At 46.9% G+C, this 24,156-nt stretch overlaps 1 long non-coding RNA gene and 2 gene segments (V, D, J or C); 1 reads left to right on the top strand and 2 right to left on the bottom strand.

The window, feature by feature from the left end:
• LOC131489659 (immunoglobulin lambda-1 light chain-like) overlaps nt 1-24,156 on the bottom strand; it is a 205,062-nt gene that overhangs the window by 75,558 nt on the left and 105,348 nt on the right.
• On the top strand, nt 1,655-7,481 carry LOC131489704 (uncharacterized). The gene is made up of 3 exons (XR_009250680.1): nt 1,655-2,034; nt 3,213-3,381; nt 5,251-7,481. It is a non-coding gene; the product is annotated as an uncharacterized LOC131489704 (long non-coding RNA).
• On the bottom strand, nt 13,154-14,033 carry LOC131489837 (immunoglobulin lambda variable 3-9-like). The segment is given in 2 exon segments: nt 13,154-13,545; nt 13,896-14,033. Coding segments are annotated over 2 exon segments (438 nt in total).

Below are 24,156 nucleotides of genomic sequence, written 5' to 3'. Positions count from 1 at the left end.
GATGTTTCTGTTTGTCCTTCCAGCCAGTCCCTTTGCTTTCACACACAGTCTGGCCCAGACAATCTCAGGATCTGCAAATCAACCACCTGAAGGGTGGGTGCATAGGGAGGTCTGGGGACCTTGGGTCTGGACACCTCTGTCAGACCTTCTGCATTGCTTTGTGCACAGGCCTTCTGGAGCTAGAGGAAAGTGTAACACAAATGGGGAAGGGGTTTTCGTCTCACTTCCCCCTCTGCCTGTGTCACCGTGAGCATCACTACTGCTGTCCCACACCTGGCAGTAATAGTCAGCCTCATCTTCGGCCTGGGCCCCGCTGATGGTCAAGGTGGCTATGTTCCCAGAGTTGGTGCCAGAGAATCAGTCAGGGATCCCTGAGGGCCGTTTGCTGTCCTCATAGATAATCAGCATGGGGGCCTGGCCTGACTTCTGCTGGTACCAGTAAGCATCTTTATTTCCAATGTTGTTTCCTCCACATGTGATCCTGGCCGTCTGTCCCAGGTTCACTGACACTGATGGGGGCTGAGTCAGCTCATAGGAAGCCACAGAACCTGCAAGAGAGAAAAGAGAGGTTTCAGCTCTGGATCTCATCTCAGGAGACCCTCACCTACCTGGCCTGAGCTCCAGGGATCTGGGCCCCCTGTTTCCACCCTCCAATCATTTCAGCCCCTGAGGCCAATAGGCCTGGCTGGTGTATGGAGCTTTTGAACAAAGGGGTCCATTTTCATTTTTCTCCGGGCAGGTGTAGCGCCTCAGGGTCACACAGAGCCAGTGAGGATTTGGGGAGATTTCACCCCTCCAGTCTCTCATCCTGCAGCAGGGTCATAACCATCCTTCCCCCTACAACCAGCCCCCTGCTGAGCTCAGAGTCAGGGGCTGGATTGCTCCAGATCCCTGGGTCTGCAGTGGGTCCGAGCCTGGGTGCAGCACCTGTGCAGTGAGCGAGGAGACCGAGGAGGAGAGGGGTCCAGGCCGTGGTGGAGGCACTCTGATTCTGCTACCAAGGCCCAAGGCTGGGCAAAGTCTCTCTTATCCCCTTGCTGGAGAGACCTGCTGGTTATGCAAATCAGCCAGGGCTCAGGGGCTGCTGCTGAGGAGCTTTGTGGTTTCAGAGAAGGGCTCAGCCCCAAGGGGCCAGAGAAGGGAGGGACAGCCCTGCAGACCCACCCTCAGCCCAGGGAATTCTGCTTTACACTCTGGTCGCATAGGCTGGGTCCACACTCCGTGTCTCTCCGTGTCCTGACCTCGCTCCTGGGGTGGCTTGTCCTGGCTGAGCTCAGAGGTGGCGTTTGTCTGCATTTTCTGAACCCATGAGCACGTTTCCTCTGCAGGCAGTATAAGGTGGCTTAGGTCAGTGTGGTTCCTAACTTATATCTCTGTTGAGGAACACCAGAACCCAAACAGAATTCCTCCCTTGCCAAGTACACATGGATTTTTAAGGAGCCATTGAGGTATTGTAGGTTTCTGTCCCGAGGACAGGTTATCGATCCTATGCCTCAGTACTCTGAGGGTGTGCTCAGTGCCAGGGACAGACCCAGCTTTAGCAAGTTTTGACAGTGGCTGAGTTTAGCAGGAATGGGTCGGGCTGGAGAGGCATGAAGTACTGGACCTGTGCTAGAGACGGAGACAAATCTGCAAGGCACAGAACTGAGAGACAGCGAGTCAGAATTTTACATCAGAGTCAGAGGTGGTGCTGTAGAAACTACATCTTTCCCACAGGTCTCAGGTCCTGGTGAGCAACCCTCCCTCCTTGTTAGAACCCCTGATACCTGGAGCCTTCTGGTGTGCAGGTGGCTTTGCTGGGTGATCTCTGCTGCCCTCTGGTGGTGGCTCCACGCTGGCTGCTGGAGGCGCGGGGAAGTCCTTTGCCCCGCTGGAGATTCAGAACCCCAGCTCAGAGTAGGATTCCCTGATTGATGCACTGCTGTCCTCAGGGGAGGAACTGCTCTTCTCTACATGGCCCCTGCCACTCTCAAGGCCAGACTTCAGGAGATGAGAGTATCCATGAAAATAGGAACAGGCCAATGGGAGGAGCAGGTAAGGCCCATCTGAGGTTTTACTGCCCACATCTCTGGGGAGGTGGGTGGTTATGGGTGTGGCTCTGGGCCTTGCAGGAGGTGACACAGGACTCGGGGACTGCCTCTTGCTAGTGCTGTCAGCTGGTGCACCAAATAGGGCCATGGTGGCTGGTGTTCCAAGGACAGAGACAGGAGAACACACACTCAACAAACATTTATTCAGACCCACTTCGGTCTGGCCGACTTTCCATCCTGGGAAATCTCTATGAAGAAGACACAGTTTCTTTCCCAGAATTTCCGTGCTGTGGGAGGGGCGGCGTAGTGGACACACTTGTTTTGGTGACACAGCAGACGTCTCTACTGCCTTCTACCTACGTCTTGTGTTCTACATTCATTTGAAAGCCAAACCATTGCTATTCCCATGTCCCTCTGGGCCAGGATGGACCCTGTTGCTCAGCACTGGCCAATGGATATGTCATTCAGCTGGAGATCTGTTTGGGGACTTTCGCTGTCACAAAGTAAGGAAAGAGACCAGATTTGTGGAGTGCCTTTCCTCTTGAGCACGGGTGTGACAGCTGGAGCTGCAGCAGGCACCTGTCTATTGTCAGCAAGAAAGAAAAGCAAAGCTCCGTAGCTGGGCTGTTGGGACAAAAAATGAACATAGTTGGGAATTCTTGGAATTGGTGAGTGTCTGGAGAAGAGCCATCTGACTCCAGACTTTGTTGGGAGGGGATTTGTCTGATCCTGCCTCTGATTATCATGCGTATGTTTTACATGAAAATGTTATTGACCAGTAGGGAAATGATTACCACCAATCAGTGAATTAATAAAATAATGGCAAGGAGAAAACTATTCAGTAGTAGTTCATTAAGATGGAGATCAGAAGAAATGACAGGGAGGTGCTGTGTGGAGAGAGATTCGAATGGTCCTCTCTCCAGAGGTGACCTTGGAGCTGCTGTCAGGATGGGAAGAAGGAGCATGTGGCGGGCGTGTGTTTGGGGACAACGGGGTCAGTCCCTGCGGGGAACATTCCTATTTGTCTGAGGGCGAAGGAGGTGTGAGAATCTAAGGTGTCTGTGATTTAAAACTCATTCAGTTTCAAGGTAATATTTTCTTATAAGTTAAAATTTTCAGGGCTTGAGTGATGTGTTGCCAGAATTTATTTTGCTGTTTGTTTCTCTTTTTGGTGACTCACAGGAGTGATTCCTATGTGACTTCCTGAGCAAACTGAAGGGGAAGCAACAGCCTTTTTGTAGCTTCCAGTCACTGAGGCTTAACTGCTGGGTCATCTCCTTCGCATATGACAGTGACCACATTGCAGTGGCTGCACCTTTCATCTCCCTTCAGTTTCTGACTCCTGTGCCAGGTGCGTGTATTTAGCATGACATCAAATTCCTGTGATGCTGCAATGCATCCCTTAATATTATAGATTTATGCACATGTACGTATAGGAATATCATGAATGTGTGAGTAAATATATACTAAAGTGTCTCTGCTGTCTCTTTGTATGTAGGTGTGTGTGTTTATATACATATATGTTTTTTTCTAGAGGTTCCGAACCCTGAATTGGATACTAGATTGTACTTGATGGGATCCTTGGTTGGGCAGGAGACACAATGGTCCATTTTATCACCAGTGATGAGGTGGGGGTGGTTGCCACAATAAGCAGCAGAATCAAATTAGTAATCAGAATTATTTGACCGAGTTCATTGATGTCGGCCAGTTGATCATGGTGTTCCTAGAACTGAAATAGATGAGCAGCCTACCAATTTTCATTTCATCTGTATAAACAGAAAGCTTCACTTGGCAAACACTTTAGCTTGATACTGAGCCTTATACAGACAGTATGCTCTTTTATTTATTTATTTATTTATTTATTTTTTAATATATGAAATTTACTGTCAAATTGGTTTCCATACAACACCCAGTGCTCATCCCAAAAGGTGCCCTCCTCAATACCCATCACCCACCCTGCCCTCCCTCCCACCCCCCATCAACCCTCAGTTTGTTCTCAGTTTTTTTTTTGTTTTTTTTGTTTTTTTAAATGTTTTATTTATTTTTGAGAGAGAGAGAGAGACAGAGCACGAGTGGGGGAGGAGCAGAGAGAGAGGGAGACACAGAATCCGAAACAGGCTCCAGGCTCTGAGCTGTCAGCACAGAGCCTGACGTGGGGCTCGAACTCACAAACTGTGAGATCATGACCCGAGCCGAAGCTGGACGCTCAACCGACTGAGCCACCCAGGCGCCCCTGTTCTCAGTTTTTAACAGTCTCTTATGCTTTGGCTCTCTCCCACTCTAACCTCTTTTTTTTTTTTTTTTCCCTTCCCCTCCCCCATGGGTTTCTGTTACGTTTCTCAGGATCCACATAAGAGTGAAACCATATGGTATCTGTCTTTCTCTGTATGGCTTATTTCACTTAGCATCACACTCTCCAGTTCCATCCACGTTGCTACAAAAGGCCATATTTCATTTTTTCTCATTGCCACGTAGTATTCCATTGTGTATATAAACCACAATTTCTTTATCCATTCATCAGTTGATGGACATTTAGGCTCTTTCCATAATTTGGCTATTGTTGAGAGTGCTGCTATAAACATTGGGGTACAAGTGCCCCTATGCATCAGTACTCCTGTATCCCTTGGATAAATTCCTAGCAGTGCTATTGCTGGGTCATAGGGTAGGTCTATTTTTAATTTTCTGAGGAAACTCCACACTGCTTTCCAGAGCGGCTGCACCAATTTGCATTCCCACCAACAGTGCAAGAGGGTTCCCAGACGGTATGCTCTTTATTACCCATGACCTGAGTTGCCTGAATGGACTGGGTGTTATCTGACCAGTCATGCCATGACTTGGGCATTCTCAAGAGCTCTCCATCTCTTCCATTAACTGGAAGAGGCTAATAGGAGATCAGGCTTCACTAGGTCCTCAAGTCACAGGTGAGTTGCATGAGAAAATGGCCCCAGTACCCATGACCCCAACCTTGCTGCATTATCTTTTCTCTATTGCCTACAACTATGGTCTTGTGGGGCCATATTATGAGTGGTGACATAGAGAAAAACACTTAGGGCTGGTTCACAGAGGTTTCTTTATGATGTGTGGCCACCCCGATAGTTAACAGTGTTAGTACTACAGCCCCAGATAGGCACTTGCTTTCTTTGCCTGCCATTCTCTGCCCAGATGATTCTCCATGGAGTCACGGAATGCTTAAGCAACTGTTGTCATGTTCCACATGCAGCTTTTTCCCAAGGCACTCATTTCACATCAAATGAAGCGGTGCAACACGCTCGTGCCCATGAATTCACTGATCAGGCCATGTTCTTCAACATTCTGAAGCATCCGGCTCGAATGAACAGACTAGCAGCCTCTTGAAGACTCAGTTGCTCTGGCAGCCACATGGCAACCCCTTCCAGGACACGTTCTTTGCTCTAAACACATGTGCACTATGTGGCACTGTTTCTCCCATAGCTGGCATTCATGCGTCCAGGAATCAGGGACTGTAATTGGGAGCATTTCCCCACTGATAAACCTGGAGACCTGCTGCCAAGCTACTGCTCCCTGTTCCCATGACCCTACACTCACTGCCCTAGAGGTCTTGGTGCTAAAGGAGAAATGCTTCCATCCAGAGACACAGCACTGATTCTTCAACTGAGAGCTGAGACTTCCCCTTGTCACCTCGAGCTTGTCATGTGTCTATGGATGTCTCTCTGTGTGTCCTTCCAACCTGGTCTTCCATCCCCAGCAAATACCCTAGCCAGGAAAACCTGACGGCCTCATCCTGCCTCCTGCACATGCACTCCTCACCTACAGGGTGCAGAGCCTGCCTGGGAGGTTGGGTTGGGAGAGAGGTCTGGGCATCTCAGATCTGGAGACCTGGGCCAGACCTACTGAATTCTTTGTCCACATTCCTCCTGAGGCTGAAGGAGAGTGTGACATAGATGGGGAAGTAGTTTGTGTCTCACTTCCCCCTCTGCCTGTGTCACTGTGAGCATCACCACTGCTGTCTCTTGACTGACAGTAATAGTCAGCTTCATCTTCAGGCTGGACCCTGCACAGATCAGGTGAAGAAAGAAATATTGCCATATAAGAGAATGAGAGGGGGCTTCAAAGTTTACTGACTTCTCAAGCCAACTCTGTCATAATTATGTTGTCTTCAGTTGTTGGGGAAAATATGTAATAAACATCTTAATGTATAAGTGAAGTTGAAAAAATATTATCATAAAAATTGCTGTGTTGTGGGCACTGTGAAAGGGAAGAACAGAATATTCCAGTCCCCTCTCCCTTTCTTGAGGGACATAAGTGGAGGCACAGGTGAGGGTGCAGGTGGGAGGAACTTCCAGGAAGGAGGAGAAGCTGTGTCTGACAGCTCAGGGAAGGGAAGGGGAAATGTGTGATCACAGGGAGGTCCAGTGTTTGTGGACAAAGTGCTTTAGGTCCGTTAAAGTGTGCTGGGGTATGTGTTGGTGGTGGGCAAAGTGCCTCTACCTGTATTAGAGGAATAGGCGATGTCTCCATGAGCAGGACCCAACACACATATACCCTGAAGAATGTGTACTTGAGAGTGAAGGATGACACTGTAGGCCAATGACAAATAACCTGAAGGTCTCAGGTCCGGGTTGCTAACCCCCCTTGTCTGTTAAAAGCCGTAATGGCCAGACTCTCCCATCTGCAGGTGGCTTTGGCAGGTGATCTCTGTTGCCCTCCTGGTGGCCACTCCACACTGGCTGCTGGAGGTGCTGGGGCCTCCCTTGTAAAGTGGAGATTCTTAACCTACAGCTCAGATGCTGAGTCTTGCTCCATGGACTGCTGCCCCAGGGAGGAATGACTTTTCTATGCATGGCTCCTGCCTGCCTCATGTCCTGGCATGAGGTGCCCAGATTATTCATGAAAACACGAACAGGCTCATTTTGTGGAAGAGGGCACAGGTTTCACTGAGGCATCCCTGTACCTGTCTCTAAGGTGGTGGGAGGTCATGCATGTGGTGTCACAGCTTAGCACTGTGGGACACAGGCTTCAGGGAATCATTATTATTGATGCCAAGTATGGATTCAAGCCTGATGTGTGTGGGGCGAAAGGTGACTGGGGACTAATGCCCCAAAGACAGACAGGACAGCGTCCACAGAGCAGACATTTATTCAGACCCATATTATTCTGGCACACATTACATCCTGGGAATTTTGCATGAACAAAACACACAGTTCCTTCTGAAGCAGTTATTCTGGAGCTGCTCTAGAGATGTACAGAAAGAAGAAGCAAGCAGTGAGATGTGTATGGGAAGAGCCCAGTAGTGTCCTTGGGGAAAGGTATAAAGTATCTGAAAGAACAGGAAAAACCTGAGGGACCTGGGATTCCAACCCAGTTCAGGGCCTGTGTGGACTTTTCTCCTAAGGTGAGCATTCTGGGCACAGAAAGTGTGGTCAGGTGTGGTAAGAGGCAGTTTCTAGGTAATAAGTCAGGATCTCTTGGGGCACCTGGGTGGCTCAGTCGGTTAGGCCCGACTTCAGCTCATGTCATGATCTCACAGTCCATGAGTTCGAGGCCAGTGCCAGGCTCTGTGCTGACAGCTCAGAGCCTGGAGCCTGCTTCGGATTCTGTGTCTCCCTCTTTCTCTCTGCCCCTCCCCTGCTCATGCTCTGTCTCTGTCTCAAAAATAAATTTAAAAAACATTAAAAAAAAAGTCAGGATCTCTTGGCAGCTGCTGGGCACTGGAGGGGCCTCCAGGAGGAAACTGCTGGGGCGGGCACAAGTTTGAGATGGGTGGGTTCAGACCAGCCCTGGGTTCTCCTTAAGTCACCTGGGGGCTGAGGCCATTCAGAGGAGTGGTTACTAGTCCTTTCCTCCCCCCAACCCCTTATCAACTGTAGCCACAGGGACTAAGGTGCTTCATGTGTATGTGTTCCTGGCCCCCTGTCTGAGGTCCCATGTGGATGACCTGTCACTGCTTTCTCCAACACCCACAGACTGGATGGCACGAGCAGGGACATGAGCGAGGGGTGCGCCTGACAGGGAGGGGAGGCCAGGAGAGGACCACCGATCCCCAGTCCCTGGAGAGGCAGAGAGAAGAGTGGAGGCTGGCAGGTGCAAGGCAGCAATAGTCACCTGCACCAGGTGAGGAAGGCCACCCAGGCTGAGAGGGGATGAGGGTCGACCTCAGCCAGAATGTTCTGGGTCCTGAAGAAGACAGCTTGGTCCTCTCAGTCTGTCAGGCATCTGTGGGGGACGCTGTTGCAGTTGGCCATGGGACTGGGGAACCTAAGGACCTCCCTAAGGTGCTAGCGATTTCTTTGTCCTGTTGATGAGAAATCCTATGGTGAGAATCTCCAGATTATAATCGTCTAGAGTGACCTTTTCAGGATCCTTTAACCTGAAAAATTCCTGGAAATATTATTTTAGTCTTAGGAATTCCCACAAAAAATTGTCTTTCTAGTTTTCCAGGTCCATAAGCAAGTCGCAGATGGAATAATGCAAGTATACTTACCATGCTTTTCTAGGACACAATGATTCTCTGTCCTGTGTCTCCCCATCCCCACGGAGGTATCGCTGTGATTTAGAAAGGAGTGGGAATAGGGGAAGCTTCTGTTTTTCCTTCTTTAAAGTTTTTTTAAGTTTATTTATTTTGAGAGAGGGAGAGAGAGAGAACGAGCAGGGGAGGGGCAGAGAGACAGGGAGAGAGAAACCCATGCAGGCTCCCCACCATCAGCGTGGAGCCCCATGCATGGTTTGAACTCACAAACTGCAAGATCATGACATTAGCCAAAATCAAGAGTCAGACGCTTAACGGGATGAGTCACCCAGGTGCCCCTGCTCTTCCTTCTTAATAAATTCATCATCTGTCATTTTGACTTCATGCAATTGCTCTAAAAGTCAATTTCAAAACCACAAGCCAAAGAATCTTGAAGAGAAATTCAGTGCATGATACAACTTTATTGACGTCTTGGAAAAGATCTTTATCCTGGAATGACAGGTGATGTCCAATTGCAGATGTGGACCCTGCAGGGTCAGCACAGGGGTGGTGTGAGGCCATGTGGGTCCCACCTGAGCTAAGGGTTAGACCTGCCTGGTGCAGGTGATGGGATTTGGGGCAGTGGGAGGACAGTGGGGCCAGGAGAGAGTCCCCACGTGGGACCTAAGTGGGTATCTGCATTTCTTCCACAGTTTCTGTAAAACCTAAGGAGGGAAGAGCCTGGGGCAGCAGAGGCCTGGTTCCCTCTTCACAAAGCCTCAGACAGTCCTTCAGGATGTGGGGACACCTCATCCAGGAAATCAGAGGCACAGCCCCTGGGGCCCATCCAGGCTGGCCGTACCCAAGGGAAGAGGAATTTCCGCAGGACTGTGCTGTCTGAGACAAATGTGTCCTCTCTTTTGTGACATGTGATTACATCTGGGGCCCATGTAATGTATGATGACACCCTAAAGCCTCATTATATAGTATAATATGTCAGTACAGTCCCCACAAGTCAGTATAGTTTGGTATGATATACAGATACTGAGGACAGAGAACCTGCTGGAGTCTCCCACTGTGCAGGGGCTGGGCCAGGACCAGGGAAGGCTCCTGACCCTAAGGCCTGACCTACACCTGCCCAGAGAGCCAATGCGAGTAAATGCCAGGCCAGGGATGGCAGGTTTGTGTCTCACTTCCTCATTTATCTGTGTCACAACGAATTACTACCAGTTGTCCCCTGTCATGGGAAATGGCACAGAATGGTCAGCCTTGTCTTGGCACAGGGTTTGTCTGATTCTCAGGGTGGCCATGTCCCCAAGTAGGATCCTCAGAATTAGTCAGGGATTCCTAAGGGTCCTTCACTGTCTTTATATATATCTGGCTTGGGGTCCTGGCTTGGCTTCTGCTGGTTCCAAGATGCAGATTCATGCATGAGCTTATCTAGAGAGCAGGGGGTCCTGGATCTGGCCAGGGCTACTGACATGGGCAGGGTCTGGCTCGGGTTGTAAGAGGCACAGAGCCTGTATGAGAAGAGAGGAGAGGGGGATGAAGGAAGTAAGGTCCATTCCCTCTAAGGTTTTCTGAGCTGACTCAGAGTTTGGGGCAGACCCAGCTCCGGTCCTATGGAGGCCAAGTGTGTGGGCTGAGGCTGGGACAATACCTGTTCAGAGAGTGAAGAGAAGGAGAGGGGTCTAGGCCATGAAGAAGATGTCCCAGAGCTGTGCCTCCTGAGACTCCACAGATGGGGCAGGGTTCCCCGGCCCTGTTACTCTACAAAGGCATTGCCTGCCTAGGTCTAAAATCAGACGAGCCTGCTCTGGCCACCCGAGGAGGCAGCTGAGGTTGTCAGAAGACAGAGAATCCAGAGGAACAGAGAGGAGGGTTCTTACCCCAAGCCCACACCCTAAGCCCCACAACCTGCTCTCCTAGGCCAAAGGAAATCCTATACAACTTCGGGAGCTCCATGGAGGGCTCTGCCATGGCTGTGACCTGCAGTGGTCACCACTAGCTCAGCTTCTGCTGGCCTCTGAGCCCTCTCTTCTCTGCCCAGCATCAGTTCAGAAGGGGGATCTCCTCCCATGGGGCAGGGAGGCCTGCAGTTTATAGGACCATGGAGTGACCCAGGCGAGGCTGAGATTCCGTATTCTGCAGACTCTTGGTGCCAGACCCCCTTCTGTCCATTCCTCGGTGTCTGTGGAAGCTGGGTCCTGGGGTCGGGACCACATGGAGCTGAGTGCAGGGCACACCTGGGGAGGAGCCTGGGAGCAGGGACAAGTCCTGACTGCTACACTGACTGAGCTCCAGACTGAGTACTGTTCATCCTCCCAACCTGAAGATCACTCATGGTGAATATTTTACAAGGAGCTGACAGGTGCCTATACTCAGCCCCCTGGCCTACACATTATGATGTTTCTCATTCCCAGGAGCCTGAGAGGCAGGGATAGTTCAGGTCCCCATTGTGTGGATGACATCATGATCCTCCATATGGGCGCCTCTGTGCCTTCCCAGAGAGCAGCATGTCAGAACTCCGGTAATTTCTCCCTTGTGTCTTGTACACGGAATGTGTATAGACTAAGACCTATTTTCTCCTCTTGCATGTGGTTTTCTGGACCCCAGACTCTGTTGCGGACAGCCTCTGACTAGCGCTTGGCATAGAACTGGGCACATAGTGGGGGCTCAACACTGCTGGAGGAATGAGCCAACATCAACCATAACCTCTGAGTCTAAACATGAGCATCATGGTTATAGTCATGTGCCTTACTTCCCCCTCACAGACACATGAGGTAATAAGTCATGTGACTAGTTAACTAACAAGCTAACTAATCATGTAATAGAAGCAACGATTGTTAGTGAATAGGAGAATAGGCTGAATCAGACATGATGTGCTCACTGAGGAGAGAGGGGAGGAGAAAGCATGTGGGGTCCAGGTGATGGGTCAGGACACGGTCTCTAAGCACACACAGAGGTGGGCTCCTTCCCTGCTGGAGGGGCTGGAGGAAGGCTGGGTGGGGCTGACCCTGCTCCTGCCTGAATGGAGCTGCAGACTTTCCCTGGGCACGTGGAAGTGACTAGCAGGAGGAGGCCGTGGGTCTGAGTGCCTGTCTGGTCCCAAAGAATGTTCTGCAGTGTCCAGTGGGAGTTATCTGCATGCACAGTGTATATTCAGTCAGTGTGTCAGGGCCTGATTTCTGGCACCATCTTCCCTCACAGGACTGAACTAAGTATGAGGAGGAGTATTAATTAGGTCCTAGTCTTGGTGTAAAGAGTGTTGCAACGGGGAGTATGCAGGGTCCTGAGGGAATATTCAGCACAGGACTGTCACTCAGTCCTTGGGCCTGGCTGGACACCCTGAGGAAGTACTTTGAATCGAGAGGGAAGCATGATTTGCTGGTAACAGCTAAGCATGGATACCCCAGCATCTTGTGCAGTGAGCGATGGGGGGCAGGAAACCAGGTGGAGTATGTATGGGGTGGCAGAAAGGGGTTTATTAGAAGGCATGAAGATCTTTGATGGCTTGAGGCCCGGGCTCCTTCAGGGCTCCAGAGCTGGGGGTTATGACAGCGTTAGACTTGCTCTGAAGCCTAGACATGTTCAGAGAGGTCAGGCTGCCAGAGTTGGAGCCTGGGGTCTCCCGAGGTGTGATTCCTGACTCCACCCTTGGCCATGTGGGGCTGTGCCAGGAACTGTTAGTAGCAGGAGACACAATTACATCCCCAGTGTCCCTGCTACCTGCTACCTCAGGGAGACTGAGGGTGACTGTCTGGGTGACCCCAGATACTTGGGGAGGCTGAGTTAGGACAGATTGGTTCCAGCCCTGACGGGAGGGAGCAAATGGACAAGCAGGGATGCAGGGCCCCATCCCCACAGGCCCTGGATGGGAGAGAGCAGGACATCTGCACCTCACACTGTGCCTCCCTGTGGGCCTCTCACCCGGGCTGGGAGCAGCGGGGGAGCAGGCGTGAGGCCACGCAGAGTGTGGTCCTGGGAGGATCAGCACCACAGACCCCCTGGGAGCTGTTCCGCATGCAGATGCCTGAGCCCCACCCCGACCTGCTGCAGCTGCATCTGGTGAAGCGCCCCTAGGCCGCCCCCTTGGGGGACAGGGTGCTCACCCAGTTTCACAGGCTCTGCTGTAAACCACCATGGAAAATTTCACCTCCTCTGCTGGTCTCCCCATGTCCTTTCTGGCCACCTGGGTCTTGGGGCTTAACTGTCCTGCCTTGGTCAACGAGCTTGACTCAGATTCTAGACCCTGTAGTGATGTGGGAAACATAGGTAAGACTAGTCTTTTTCACCAGCCCCATGGGATGATCGAGTTCCCAGTAGCATATTGACTGCACTGCTCTGGTGGTGGAGAATGCACCATGGCCCCTCCTGCCTCATCCTGGGAGTGAGTCGTCAGGTAAAGAGGGGGCACTGGATGGGATGATCCTTGATGATTATCAAGGGGGGAGAGTTTCTACTACACAACTGGGGTGAGAATGTATGGATTCAGAAGATCCCCTAATTTTCCCTGGGTCTGTGATCACAGTCACTCAGGCTCTCTGTCCGCAGTTAACACCCAGGCCCAGACAAGCAGGGAAGCCTAGTTCTGTCAGCCCTAAATCCACTCCTGATTCTCCCTGTGCAGAGATGCCTGGAGAGCTAGGTAGGACCAGTACTTGAGGACCTTAGATCTAGGGATCTGGACCGGACCTGCTCACGGTCCACAGACATCCTGGGCCTGGAGGAGATGTAACACAGACTGGAAATGAGTTTGTGTCTCACTTCCCCATCTTCCTGTGTCACTGTGAGCATCACTACTGGTGTCCCACACCTGACAGTAATAGTCAGCCTCGTCCTCGGCCCGGGCCCCGCTGATGGTCAGGGTGGCCGTGTTCCCCGAGTTGGTACCTGAGAATCGGTCGGGGATTCCTGAGGGCCGGTTGCTATCATTATAGATAATCAGCACAGGGGTTTGGCCTGACTTCTGCTGGTACCATTGAACACTTTTACTTTCAATGTTGTTTCCTCCACAGGTGATCCTGGCTGTCTGTCCCAGGCTCACCGACACTGAGGGGGGCTGAGTCAGCACATAGGATGCTACGGAACCTGCAAGAGAGAAAAGGAGAGGTGGGTTTCTAGCTTCGGTTTCATTCTGAGGACACTCCCACCTGCCTGGCTGATCTCCAGGGATTCTCTGCCCCCCCCTCCTTTCTCAGCCCTTTAGACCCATGGACCTGGCTGGCAGATGGAGTTTTTAAACAAAAGAGGCCACCATCATTATTCTCTGGGTAGAGACAGCCACTCAGGACTCACACAGAGTGAGTGAGCACAGTGGGAAGATTTCACCCCTCCAGACTTTTCGTTAGCATCCTACCCCCCCACAGGCAGCCCTCTTCTGAATTCAGGCTCGTCTCAGAACCTTGCTGCTAGGGTGGGTATGAACCAGGGCTCAGCACCTGTGCAGTAAGTGAGGAGGCTGAGGATGAGAGGAGTCCAGGCCATGGTGGAGGTGCCCTGATTCTGCTCCCGAGGTCCTGAGGCTGGGTAGGGTTCCTCCCCAGCCTGACTTATCCCCTTGCTGGAGACACCTGCTGTTCATGCAAATCAGCTGTGGCTCTGGGGCTGCTGCTGAGGGGCTGTGTGGTTTCAGAGAGAGGCTCAGTCCCAAGAGACAAGGAGAGGACAGGGGAAACCCCTTGGAGACCCACCCTCAGCCCAGGGTACTGTGCTTCTTCACTCTCTGGTCTCATGGTTGAATCTGACTTTTCAACACCGTGTTCTGTCCTGTCTTTGCTCTTGGGAGACCCTAGGAGGGAGACAGATCTGAGAGACACTGAATCAGAATTTACAGCCTTGTTAAAGGTGATACAGCAGAAAACCTACACCTTTTCCCTCAGGTGTCAGGTCATGGTGACTAACGCCCCCTGCATCTTAGAATCCCTGATGCCGGGCTCCCCTCTTGTCCAAGCGGCTTTGCCTGGTGATCTCTGTTGTCCCTTTTTGGCCATCCCACACTGGTTGTGGAGGTGGAGGGAAGTCCTTTGTCCAGGTGGAGATTCAGAACCCACTGCTCAGATCCTGATTCCCTGATCCATGGACTGCTGACCCCAAGGGAGGACTTGCTCTTCTCTTTGTGGATACTTCCAGCCTCAAGACCAGGCAGGTGGGGATCAGGTTCTCCATGAAAATAGGAATAGGATCAATTGAGGAGAAGATGGGGCCCCTTGAGGACTCATAGCACATATCTCTAGGGGGGTGGGTGGTCATATGTGGGGTTACAGTACTTGGCACCTGGGGGGCCCAGGACTCAGGGACTGCCTCTTCCTGGTGCAGGCAGGTGGTGCAGCAAAATAGGGTGGTGGTGGCTCCAGCTCCAAGGACAGAGCCACGAGAACTTTATCCAACAAACATTTAATCAGACCCACGTTGGTCTAGTGGACATTTCATCCTGGAAGTCAGTGTGAAGAAAGCCTAGTCCCTGCCTCAGAGTTTCCATGTTATAGGTGGGGCAGCATAATGGACACACTTGTTTTGGTGATACAGCAGACAGTCTCTACCACCTTCTACCTGTATCATGACTTCTATATTCATTCAATAGCCAGACCATTGCTATTCTGAGGTCCCTCAGAGGACTGACCCTGTGACCTAGCACTTGCCCATAGAAGTGTCAGTGTCTGGAATACTTTCCCGAGACATATCCTCTCATGAAGGAAAGAAACAGACTGGGTTTATGGAGTGCCTTTCCTCTTGAACATAGAGGATATGATAGCTGGAGCTGCAGCAGCCATCCTGATGTCTGTCGTCAACAAGAATGAAAAGCAAGGCCTCCATAGTAGTGATGGTGGAAAAGAAGTGAGAAGATTTGGAACCTCATGGAATTGGTGAATACCTGGAGAGACACCATCTGATCCAGAACTTATTATCAGAGGAGAAAATAGTCTCCTGTTTGTTCCTGTGTCTGATCATCATGTGTATGTTTTTCATTATTACAAATCAATTGCCACAAGTCAATCAATTAGTCAAATAATGATTGGGGGAAAAGTTCAGTAGTAGGTAGTGTGCAGACGGAGATCTGACAAAATGACAGGCAGATACTGTGTGGTTGGAAGTGGTTGGAAGAGGCCTCTCTGGGGAGGTGACATTGGAGCTGCTGTCAGGATGGGAAGAAGGAACAGGTACCAGGCGTGTGTTTGGAGACAGCAGAGTTAGGGTCTGCAGGGCAGATTTCTGTTAGTCTGAGGGTGAAGGGGCAGTGAGAACCTAAGGTGACTAGGAATCTGAACTAGTTCAATTTCAAGGTGATATTTTCTCCTAAGTTAAAAATTTCAGAGCTGCAGTGATATGTTTTCAGAATTTATTTTGCCATTTGTTTCCACTTTTACTGAACCGCAGGTGTGATTCCTGTGTGAATTTCCCAGAAAACTGGAGGCGAAGCATCAGCCTTTTTGTAGCTGACGTTGAGGCTTATCTGCTGGGTCACCTTGTTGACATATGACAGTGACCACATTGCAATGGCTGCACCTTTCATCCTCCTTCAGCTTCTGACTCCTGTGCCAGGTATGTGTTTCAGTATGATACCAAATTTCTGTTACACATCCTTTAATATTATATATTTATGCATGTACACATATATGAATATACTTAGGAATATGTGTATGTATATATATTTATATATTTCTGCTGTTTGTATGTTTATATATGTATATATATTTATATATCTCATCTGTATGTATATATATATATGTATAAAGTGTGTTTCCTATCTATCTATCTATCTATCTATCTATCTATCTATCTATATCCACTTTATGACAAATGACAAGTGAGTATGGTTACCATAATGAACATTAGGGCCAAATTAGTAATCAGGATCATTGACAAAGATCATTGGTGTGAGATGCTCCTGAGCAAAAGAACTTCAGCCCCGGGTCTAGGTCTTTCTGGAAGTGGAGAAGGAGAGGCTGAGGGCGAGTGCTCGGGGTGTCTCTAGACATGTCCATCCGAGAGGAGTCAGCCTCCAGGAACACCGGTGGACAGTGAGGGCATTGGCATTTCCCAAGGGAAGCATTAATAGTGTCAGGACATCCATCAGTGTGCTGGGTGACATTGTGTGTCTGACCCTCTCAGAACATGGTTCCTACGGCCTGAGGAAATAGGATGCATCATCCCGATTTTCTTCTGATGAGTGAACCTTGGACACCTGCTGACTCCCAGGTCTGGTGTCCCTGTGAGCCTCCACCTGGGCAGCTACAGCCTCCGTCCTGCTCCTCCTGATGCAGCTCTGCTGCCCCCTGCTGGTGGAGGAGACTCAGACTGGGAGCTTCCCTCCTGCGGGTCAGGTCACCCCACAGTACTTGTCAACTTCTCAGGCAGCTGCCACCTCTTGCCAGCCCAGCCCAGCACAATCAGGCTACTTACAAAATGCATGGAGGCAGGGCGGTACAATTCCTGTACTGTGTTCCAGCATTGAAATGCCCTGGACTGGCCTATTGTTACAAAAGAGAGTGCAGGGTAAACTGGAATGCATTTACAGAGGGTCATGGTCTAGGAAACCTATGTGATATCTTATAGCCACCCCTTTTTCTGTCCATTTAGGTATCCAGACTGATGTTTCCACATTACAGTTAGTGCAGTTGGGACATGGTGTGAATAGGTGTTGCTCCTAGTATTAATGTTCACGTGTGCACCAACATTTTTTATTATTATTATTACAATCTCTACCATTCCTGTATTTATTACAACCCACACCTCTGGGAGTTTTGGTGGGAGGACATCTACACTAGCATAGTTGGTGGCTTGGATGAATTTGGAATTCTACTAATTCAGACCTGGACATACAATTTCACATCATACACATTACATTTTTGCTATGTGGGGGCGTGGCCTGGGTCCTGCTGGCTCTTCTATACATTATTGTATGCTCCTCTCTCTCCGAGCAGGTGGGAGTGACAGGATTCTCATGGTCACTATAATGGGGATAGGTGAGTGTTATAGGGGACCATAGGGTCTGCTGATTCAGGAGATTTGGCAGCTAATTCTCAGGGGTCTCACCCCAGCTCATCCCTTGGGCTGAGCTCAGGGTCAGAGCCATGTGCAGGGTCCAGTGGGGACTGAGCCTGTGGGCAGGCCTGACAGACAGCATCTGGGCAGAGAGTGAGGAAGGAGAGCAGGAGGGTCCAAGTCAGGTGGGGACCCCAGAGCTCTGTCTCCTGAGCCCGTAGCTGAGCCTGACCACATCAAGCCTCACTCATAACCCGAGTGGTCCCTGTGAAAATGCTCCTTCTCAGGCTGGTGTAGAGCATCTCTGTGCTTCTGGATGGGCTTCATGAATCTGGTTCATGTGGAGCTGTGCTCACCTCTGGGCTCTCCTAGAGGAGCTTGGGTCACTCTGTGTTTGAAAAGTCTTAAAGCCTGGAGGAAGAGAAGGGGAACTTGAGGGCATTTCTGTAGCTGTTCTCATGAATAATGTACTGTGATCATTTGTTTCCATGTTTTTATGGTAAAATAAACATGATAAAATTTCCCATCCCAACTGTCCTTCAGTGTTCAATTCACGTTCCCAGTCTGTCTTTCTGTTCCCTGTGAATTTTTTATGTTCCACATTGTGCAGCAGAATTCATTGGGAACTTATCCCAGGCTTGTGCTTAGATTTTAGTGTCTTTTATTTACTATATGTTTTTTATATGCAGCCTATACTTGGGTGATACCATTAATCTCAATTTGACAATCTCTGTCTTTTAATTGTGGTGTTTACACCATTTTAAAAATTTTAATTTATTTTCTTAATTTCCATTCAAGTTAGTTATCATATAGTGCAACAATGATTTCAGAAGTAGATTCCTTAATGCCTCTTGCCCATTTAGCCCATCGCCGCTCCCACAATCCCTCCAGGATTTAAGAGTCTCTTATGTTTTGTCCCCCCTCTGTTTTTTTATTAATTTTTGCTTCCCTTCCCTTATGTTCATCTGTTTTGTATCTTAAGTCCTCATATGAGTGAATTCATATGATATTTGTCTCTCTATGGCTGACTAATTTCGCTTGGCATTATACCTTTTAGCTCCATCCAGTAGTTGCAAATGGTAAGATTTCATTCTTTTTGATTGCTGAGTAATACTCCATTGTATATAGATACCACATCTTCGTTCTCCATTCATCCATTGATGGACATTTGGGCTTTTTCCATTCTTTGGCTATTGCTGATAGAGCTGCTATAAGCATTGGGGTGCATGTGCCCCTTCAAAACAGCACACCTGTATCCCTTGGATAAATACCTAGTAGTGCAATTGCTGGATTGTAGGTATTTCTATTTTTAATTTTTTAAAGAACCTCCATACTGTTTTCCAGAGTGGCTGCACAAGTTTGTATTCCTACCAGAAGTGCAAAAGAGATCCTCTTTCTTCACATCCTCACCAACATCTGTTGTTGCCTGAGTTGTTAATGTTAGCCATTCTGACAGGTGTGAGGTGGTATCTCATTGTGGTTTTGATTTGTATTTCCCTGATGATGAGTGATGTTGAGCATTTTTTCATGTGTCAGTTGGCCATCTGGATGTCTTCTTTGCAGAAGTGTCTATTTATGTATTTTTCCCATTTCTTCACTGTATTGTTTGATTTTTGGGTGTTGAGCTTGATAAGTTCTCTATAGAGTTTGTATACTAACCCTTTGTCTGATATGTCATTTGCAAATATTTTCTACTATTCTGTCAGTTGCCTTTTAGTTTTGCTGATTGTTTCCTTCACTGTGCAGAAGTTTTATTTTGTTGAGGTCCCAATAGTTCATTTTTGCTTTTGTTTCCCTTGCCTCTGGAGACGTGTAGAGTAAGAAGTTGCTGCAGCCAAAGTCAAAGAGGTTTTTGCCTGCTTTCTCTTCTAGGATTTTGATGGCTTCCTGTCTTACATTGAGGTCTTTCATCCATTTTGAGTTTATTTTTGTGTATGCTGTAAGAAAATGGTCCAGGTTCATTCTTCTGCATGCCGCTGTCCAGTTTTCCCAGCACCACTTGCTGAAGAGACTGTCTTTATTCCATTGGATATTCTTTCCTGCTTTGTCAAAGATTAGTTGGCCATACATTTGTGGGTCCATTTCTGGGTTTTCTATTCTGTTCCATTGATCTGAGTGTCTGACAGTACCATACTGTCTTGATGATTACAGCTTTGTAATACAGCTTGAAGTCCAGGATTGTGATGTTTCCTTTTTTTTTTTTTTTTTTTTTTTTTTCTCAAGACTGCTTTGGCTATTCAGGGTCTTTTCTGGTTCCATACAAATTTTAAGATTGTTTGTTCTAGCTCTGTGAAGAATGGTGGTGTTATTTTGATAGGTATTGCATTGAATATGTAGATTGCTTTGGGTAGTATTGACATTTTAACAATATTTGTTCTTCCTATCCAGGAGCATGGAATATTTTCCCATTTTTTGGTGTCTTCTTCAATTTCTTTCATAAGCTTTCTATGGTTTTCAGTGTATAGATTTTTCACCTCTGTTAGATTTATTCCTGTTATGTTATGGTTTTTGGTGCAATTGTAAATGGGATTGATTCCTTGATTTTTCTTTCTGTCACTTCATTATTGGTGTATAGGAATGCAACCAATTTCTGTTGCTTTGATTTTATATCCTGCCACTTTGCTGAATTCATGGATCAGTTCTAGCAGTTTTTTGGTGTAATCTTTTGGGTTTTCCATATAAAGTATCATGTCATCTGTGAAGAGTGAATATTTGACCTCCTCCTGGCCGATTTGGATGCCTTTTGTTTCTTTGTGTTGTCTGATTGCTGAGGCTAAGACTTCCAATACTATGTTGAATAACAATGGCGAGAGTGGACATCCCTATCTTGTTCCTGACCTTAGGGGGAAAGCTCTCAGTTTTTCCCCATTGAGGATGATATTAGCGTTGGGTCATTCTTATATGGTTTTTATGATCTTGAGGTATGATCCTTCTGTCCCTACTTTCTTGAGGATTTTTGTCAAATGCTTCCTCTGCATCTATTGAGAGGATCATGTGGTTCTTGTCCTTTCTTTTATTGATGTGATGAATTACATTATTGTTTTGCAAATATTGAACCAGCCCTACATCCCAGGTATAAATCCCATTTGGTCATGGTGAATATTTTTTTAAATGTATTGTTGAATCTGATTGGCTAATATCTTGTTGAGGATTTTTGCATCCATGCTCATCAGGGAAATTGGTCTATAGTTCTCCTTTTTAGGGGGTTCTTTGTCTGGTTTTAGAATCAAGATAATACTGGCTTCATAGAAAGAGTTTGGAAGTTTTCCTTCCATTTCTATTTTTTGGAATAGCTTCAAGAGAATAGGTGTTAACTCTTCCTTAAATGTTTGGTAGAATTTCCCTGGAAAGCCATCTGGCCCTGAACTCTTGTGCTTTGGGAGATTTTTGACTACTAGTTTGATTTCTTTACTGATTATGGGTCTATTCAAATTTTCTATTTCTTCCTGTTTCAGTTTTGGTAGTTTATATGTTTCTAGGAATTTGTCCATTTCTTCCAGATTTCCCATTTTATTGGCATATAATTGCTCCTAATATTCTCTTATTGTTGTTTGTATTTCTGCTGTGTTGCTTGTGATCTCTCCTCTTTCATTCTTGATTTTATTTGAGTCCTTTCCTTTTTCTTTTTGATCAAACTGGCTAGTGGTTTATAAATTTTGTTAATTCTTTCAAAGAACCAGGCTCTGGTTTCATTGATGTGTTCTGCTGTTTTTTTTTTTTTCTTTTAGTTTCGATAGCATTGATTTCTGCTCTAATCTTTGTTATTTCCTGTCTTCTGCTGGTTTTGGGTTTTATTTGCTGTTCTTTTTCCAGCTCTTAAGGTGTAAGGTTAGTTTGTCTATCTGAAACCTTTCTTCCTTCTTTAGGAAGGCCTGGATTGCTATGTACTTCCCTCTTATGACTGCCTTTGCTGCATCCCAGAGGTTTTGGTCGGTGTGTTATCATTTTCATTTGCTTCCATGTACTTTTTAATTTCCTCTTTAACTTCTTGCTAGCCCATTCATTCTTTAGTAGGATGTTCTCTAGTCTCCAAGTATTTGTTATCTTTCCAAATTTTTTCTTGTGGTTGACTTCTAGTTTCACAGTGTTGTGGTCTGAAAATCTGCATGGCATGATCTCAATCTTTTTGCATTTGTTGAAGGCTGATTTGTGTCCCAATATGTGATCTATTCTGGAGAACATTCCATGTGCACTGGAGAAGAATATATATTCCACTGCTTTACAATGAAATGTTCTGAATATATCTGTTAAGTCCATCTGGTCCAGTGTGTCATTCAAAGCCATTGTTTCCTTGTTGATTTTCTGTTTAGATGATCTGTCCATTGCTGTAAGTGGGGTGTCAAAGTCCCCTGCTGTTATGGCATTATTATCAATGAGTTTCTTTATGTTTGTGATTGATTTATATATATGGATGCTTGCACATTTGGAGCATAAATGTTTACAATTGTTAGATCTTCTTGGTGGATAGACCCCTCGATTATGATATAATATCCTTCTTCATCTCCTGTTCCAGTCTTTATTTTAAAGTCTTGACTGTCTGATATAAGTATGGCTACTCTGGCTTTCTTTTCTTGGCCATTAGTGTGATAGATGGTTCTCCATCCCCTTACTTTCAATCTGAAGGTGTCTTTAGGTCTAAAGTGGGTCTCTTGTAAACAGCATATAGATGGATCTTGTTTTCTTATCCATTCTGTTACCCTATGTCTTTTGATTAGAGCATTTAGTCCATTGATGTTTAGGGTGAGTACTGAAAGATATGAGTTTATTGCCGTTATGTTCTTGTGGAGTTGGAGTTTCTGGTGGTGTTCTCTGGTCCTTTCTAGTCTTTGTTGCTTTTGGTCTTTTTTTTTTTTTCATTTTGTCTTTTCTCCTCTCAGAGAGTCCCCCTTCAAATTTCTTGCAGGGCTGGTTTAGTCGTTATGATCTCCTCTAATTTTTGCTTGTCTGGGAAACTTTTAACCTCTCCTTCTATTTTGAATGACAACCTTGCTGGATAAAGAATTCTTGGCTGCATATTTTTTTTTCAATTCAGCACATTGAATACATCCTTCCACTCCTTTCTGTTCTGCCAAGTTTCTGCTGCAAACCTGATCTGCCTTCCCTTGTAGGTTAAGGACTTTTTTTTCCCTTGCTCCTTTCATGATTCTTTCCTTGCCTGAGTATTTTGTAAATTTGACTATGATATGCCTTATTAATGGTCGGTTTTTGTTGAATCTAATGTGAGTCCTCTGTGCTTCCTGGATTTTGATGTCCGTGTCTTTCCCCAGGTTGGGGAAGTTTTCTGCTATGATTTGCTCACATAACCCTTCTACCCCTTTTTCTCTCTCTTCATCTTCTGGGACTCTTGTGATTCTGATGTTGTCCCTTTATAATGAGTCACTGATTTCTCTTATTCTTGAATCGTGCTCTTTTGCTTTAGTCTCCCTGTTTTTTTCTGATTCATTATTCTCCATAAGTTTGTCTTCTATATTGCTGATTCACTGCTCTGCCTCATCAATCCTTGCCACCATGACATCCATTCGAGATTGCAGCTCAGTTATAGCATTTTTTTTATTTCATCCTGACTAGCTTTTACTTTTCTTATCTCCACAGAAAAGGATTCTATTTTCGACCCCAGCTAGTATTCTTATTATCATGATTCTAAATTCTGGGTCAGACATCTTGCTTGTATATGTGTTGGTGAAATCCCTGGCTGCCATTTCTTTGTGCTCTTTCTTTTGGGGTGAAGTCCTTCTTTTCATCATTTTGAAGGAAGAAAAGGAATTAATGAGTTAAAAAAATTAAAAAATTAAAAACAACACACACACACACAAATCAAATAAATGATGCTAGATCCTAGGTGTGTTTTGATCTGGTTATTGAAAGGAGCTTGCTAGATTACAGAAGAAAAAGAGTGGGGGGAGGAACAAAAAGAAAAACAAGAAAAAAAAGGAAAACGTTTGAAAATTTGAGAAAATCAATACAATGAAATAAAATAAAATGAAATGGTGGAAGTAAAACAGAATTTGAAAAAGTTACAAAAGTGTAAAAAATATAGTAGAAAAAACAAAGAAAAATATTTTTAATAAAAATGGAAATAAAAATAAATGTTTTCCCTTTCTGAATTCAAGAAAAAGAAAAGAAACAAAAAAGAAAAAAAAGAAAATTGAATAGATGGACCAGTGAACAGACTGAAATATGATTGAAATTACATCGTTTTCCCCTAGAAGTGAAACTATGAAGCACTTTATAGTCTGTAAACAAGCAGGCGGAGAGATTTGTGATGTTCCTGAAGAGTGAGGTTGGCCCAGTTGGGCAGGGTTTAGTGTAATGGTTCCATTCTCCACTAGATGGCACTGGTTAACTTACTGGGGTGGATTGTTGTGGCGTTTGTAGGTGTGTATGCGCATGCACGGGAGGGGTGAAAATGGTGTCACCCAGCTACCAGTCTCTGACATCAGAACTCTTTGCTCTCCCTGGCCAGCAATAGTGCACTTGTCCTTTGTTTCCAGCTTCTGACCACTCCCTGCTTTTACACTGTCTGTGACCAAGCCATCAGGTTGCCTCCCTCCTGAGTTTTATCAGGTGGCACCTCCCTCCTGAGTTTTATCTCAGATGTGGCTGTGTTTCCTGACCCCTCACTTCTGAGGGACTGTGGCTTTGACCCGTTCTGGCCATCTGGGGGAGGGTCTCACTGAGCAATGGCCAGGTGCCAGCCACACCTGGGAATGTTTGTGG

Source organism: Neofelis nebulosa, chromosome 11 (assembly GCF_028018385.1).
Source record: "Neofelis nebulosa isolate mNeoNeb1 chromosome 11, mNeoNeb1.pri, whole genome shotgun sequence".
Taxonomy (NCBI): Eukaryota; Metazoa; Chordata; class Mammalia; order Carnivora; family Felidae; genus Neofelis; species Neofelis nebulosa.
This window is presented reverse-complemented; position numbering and strand designations above follow the sequence as displayed.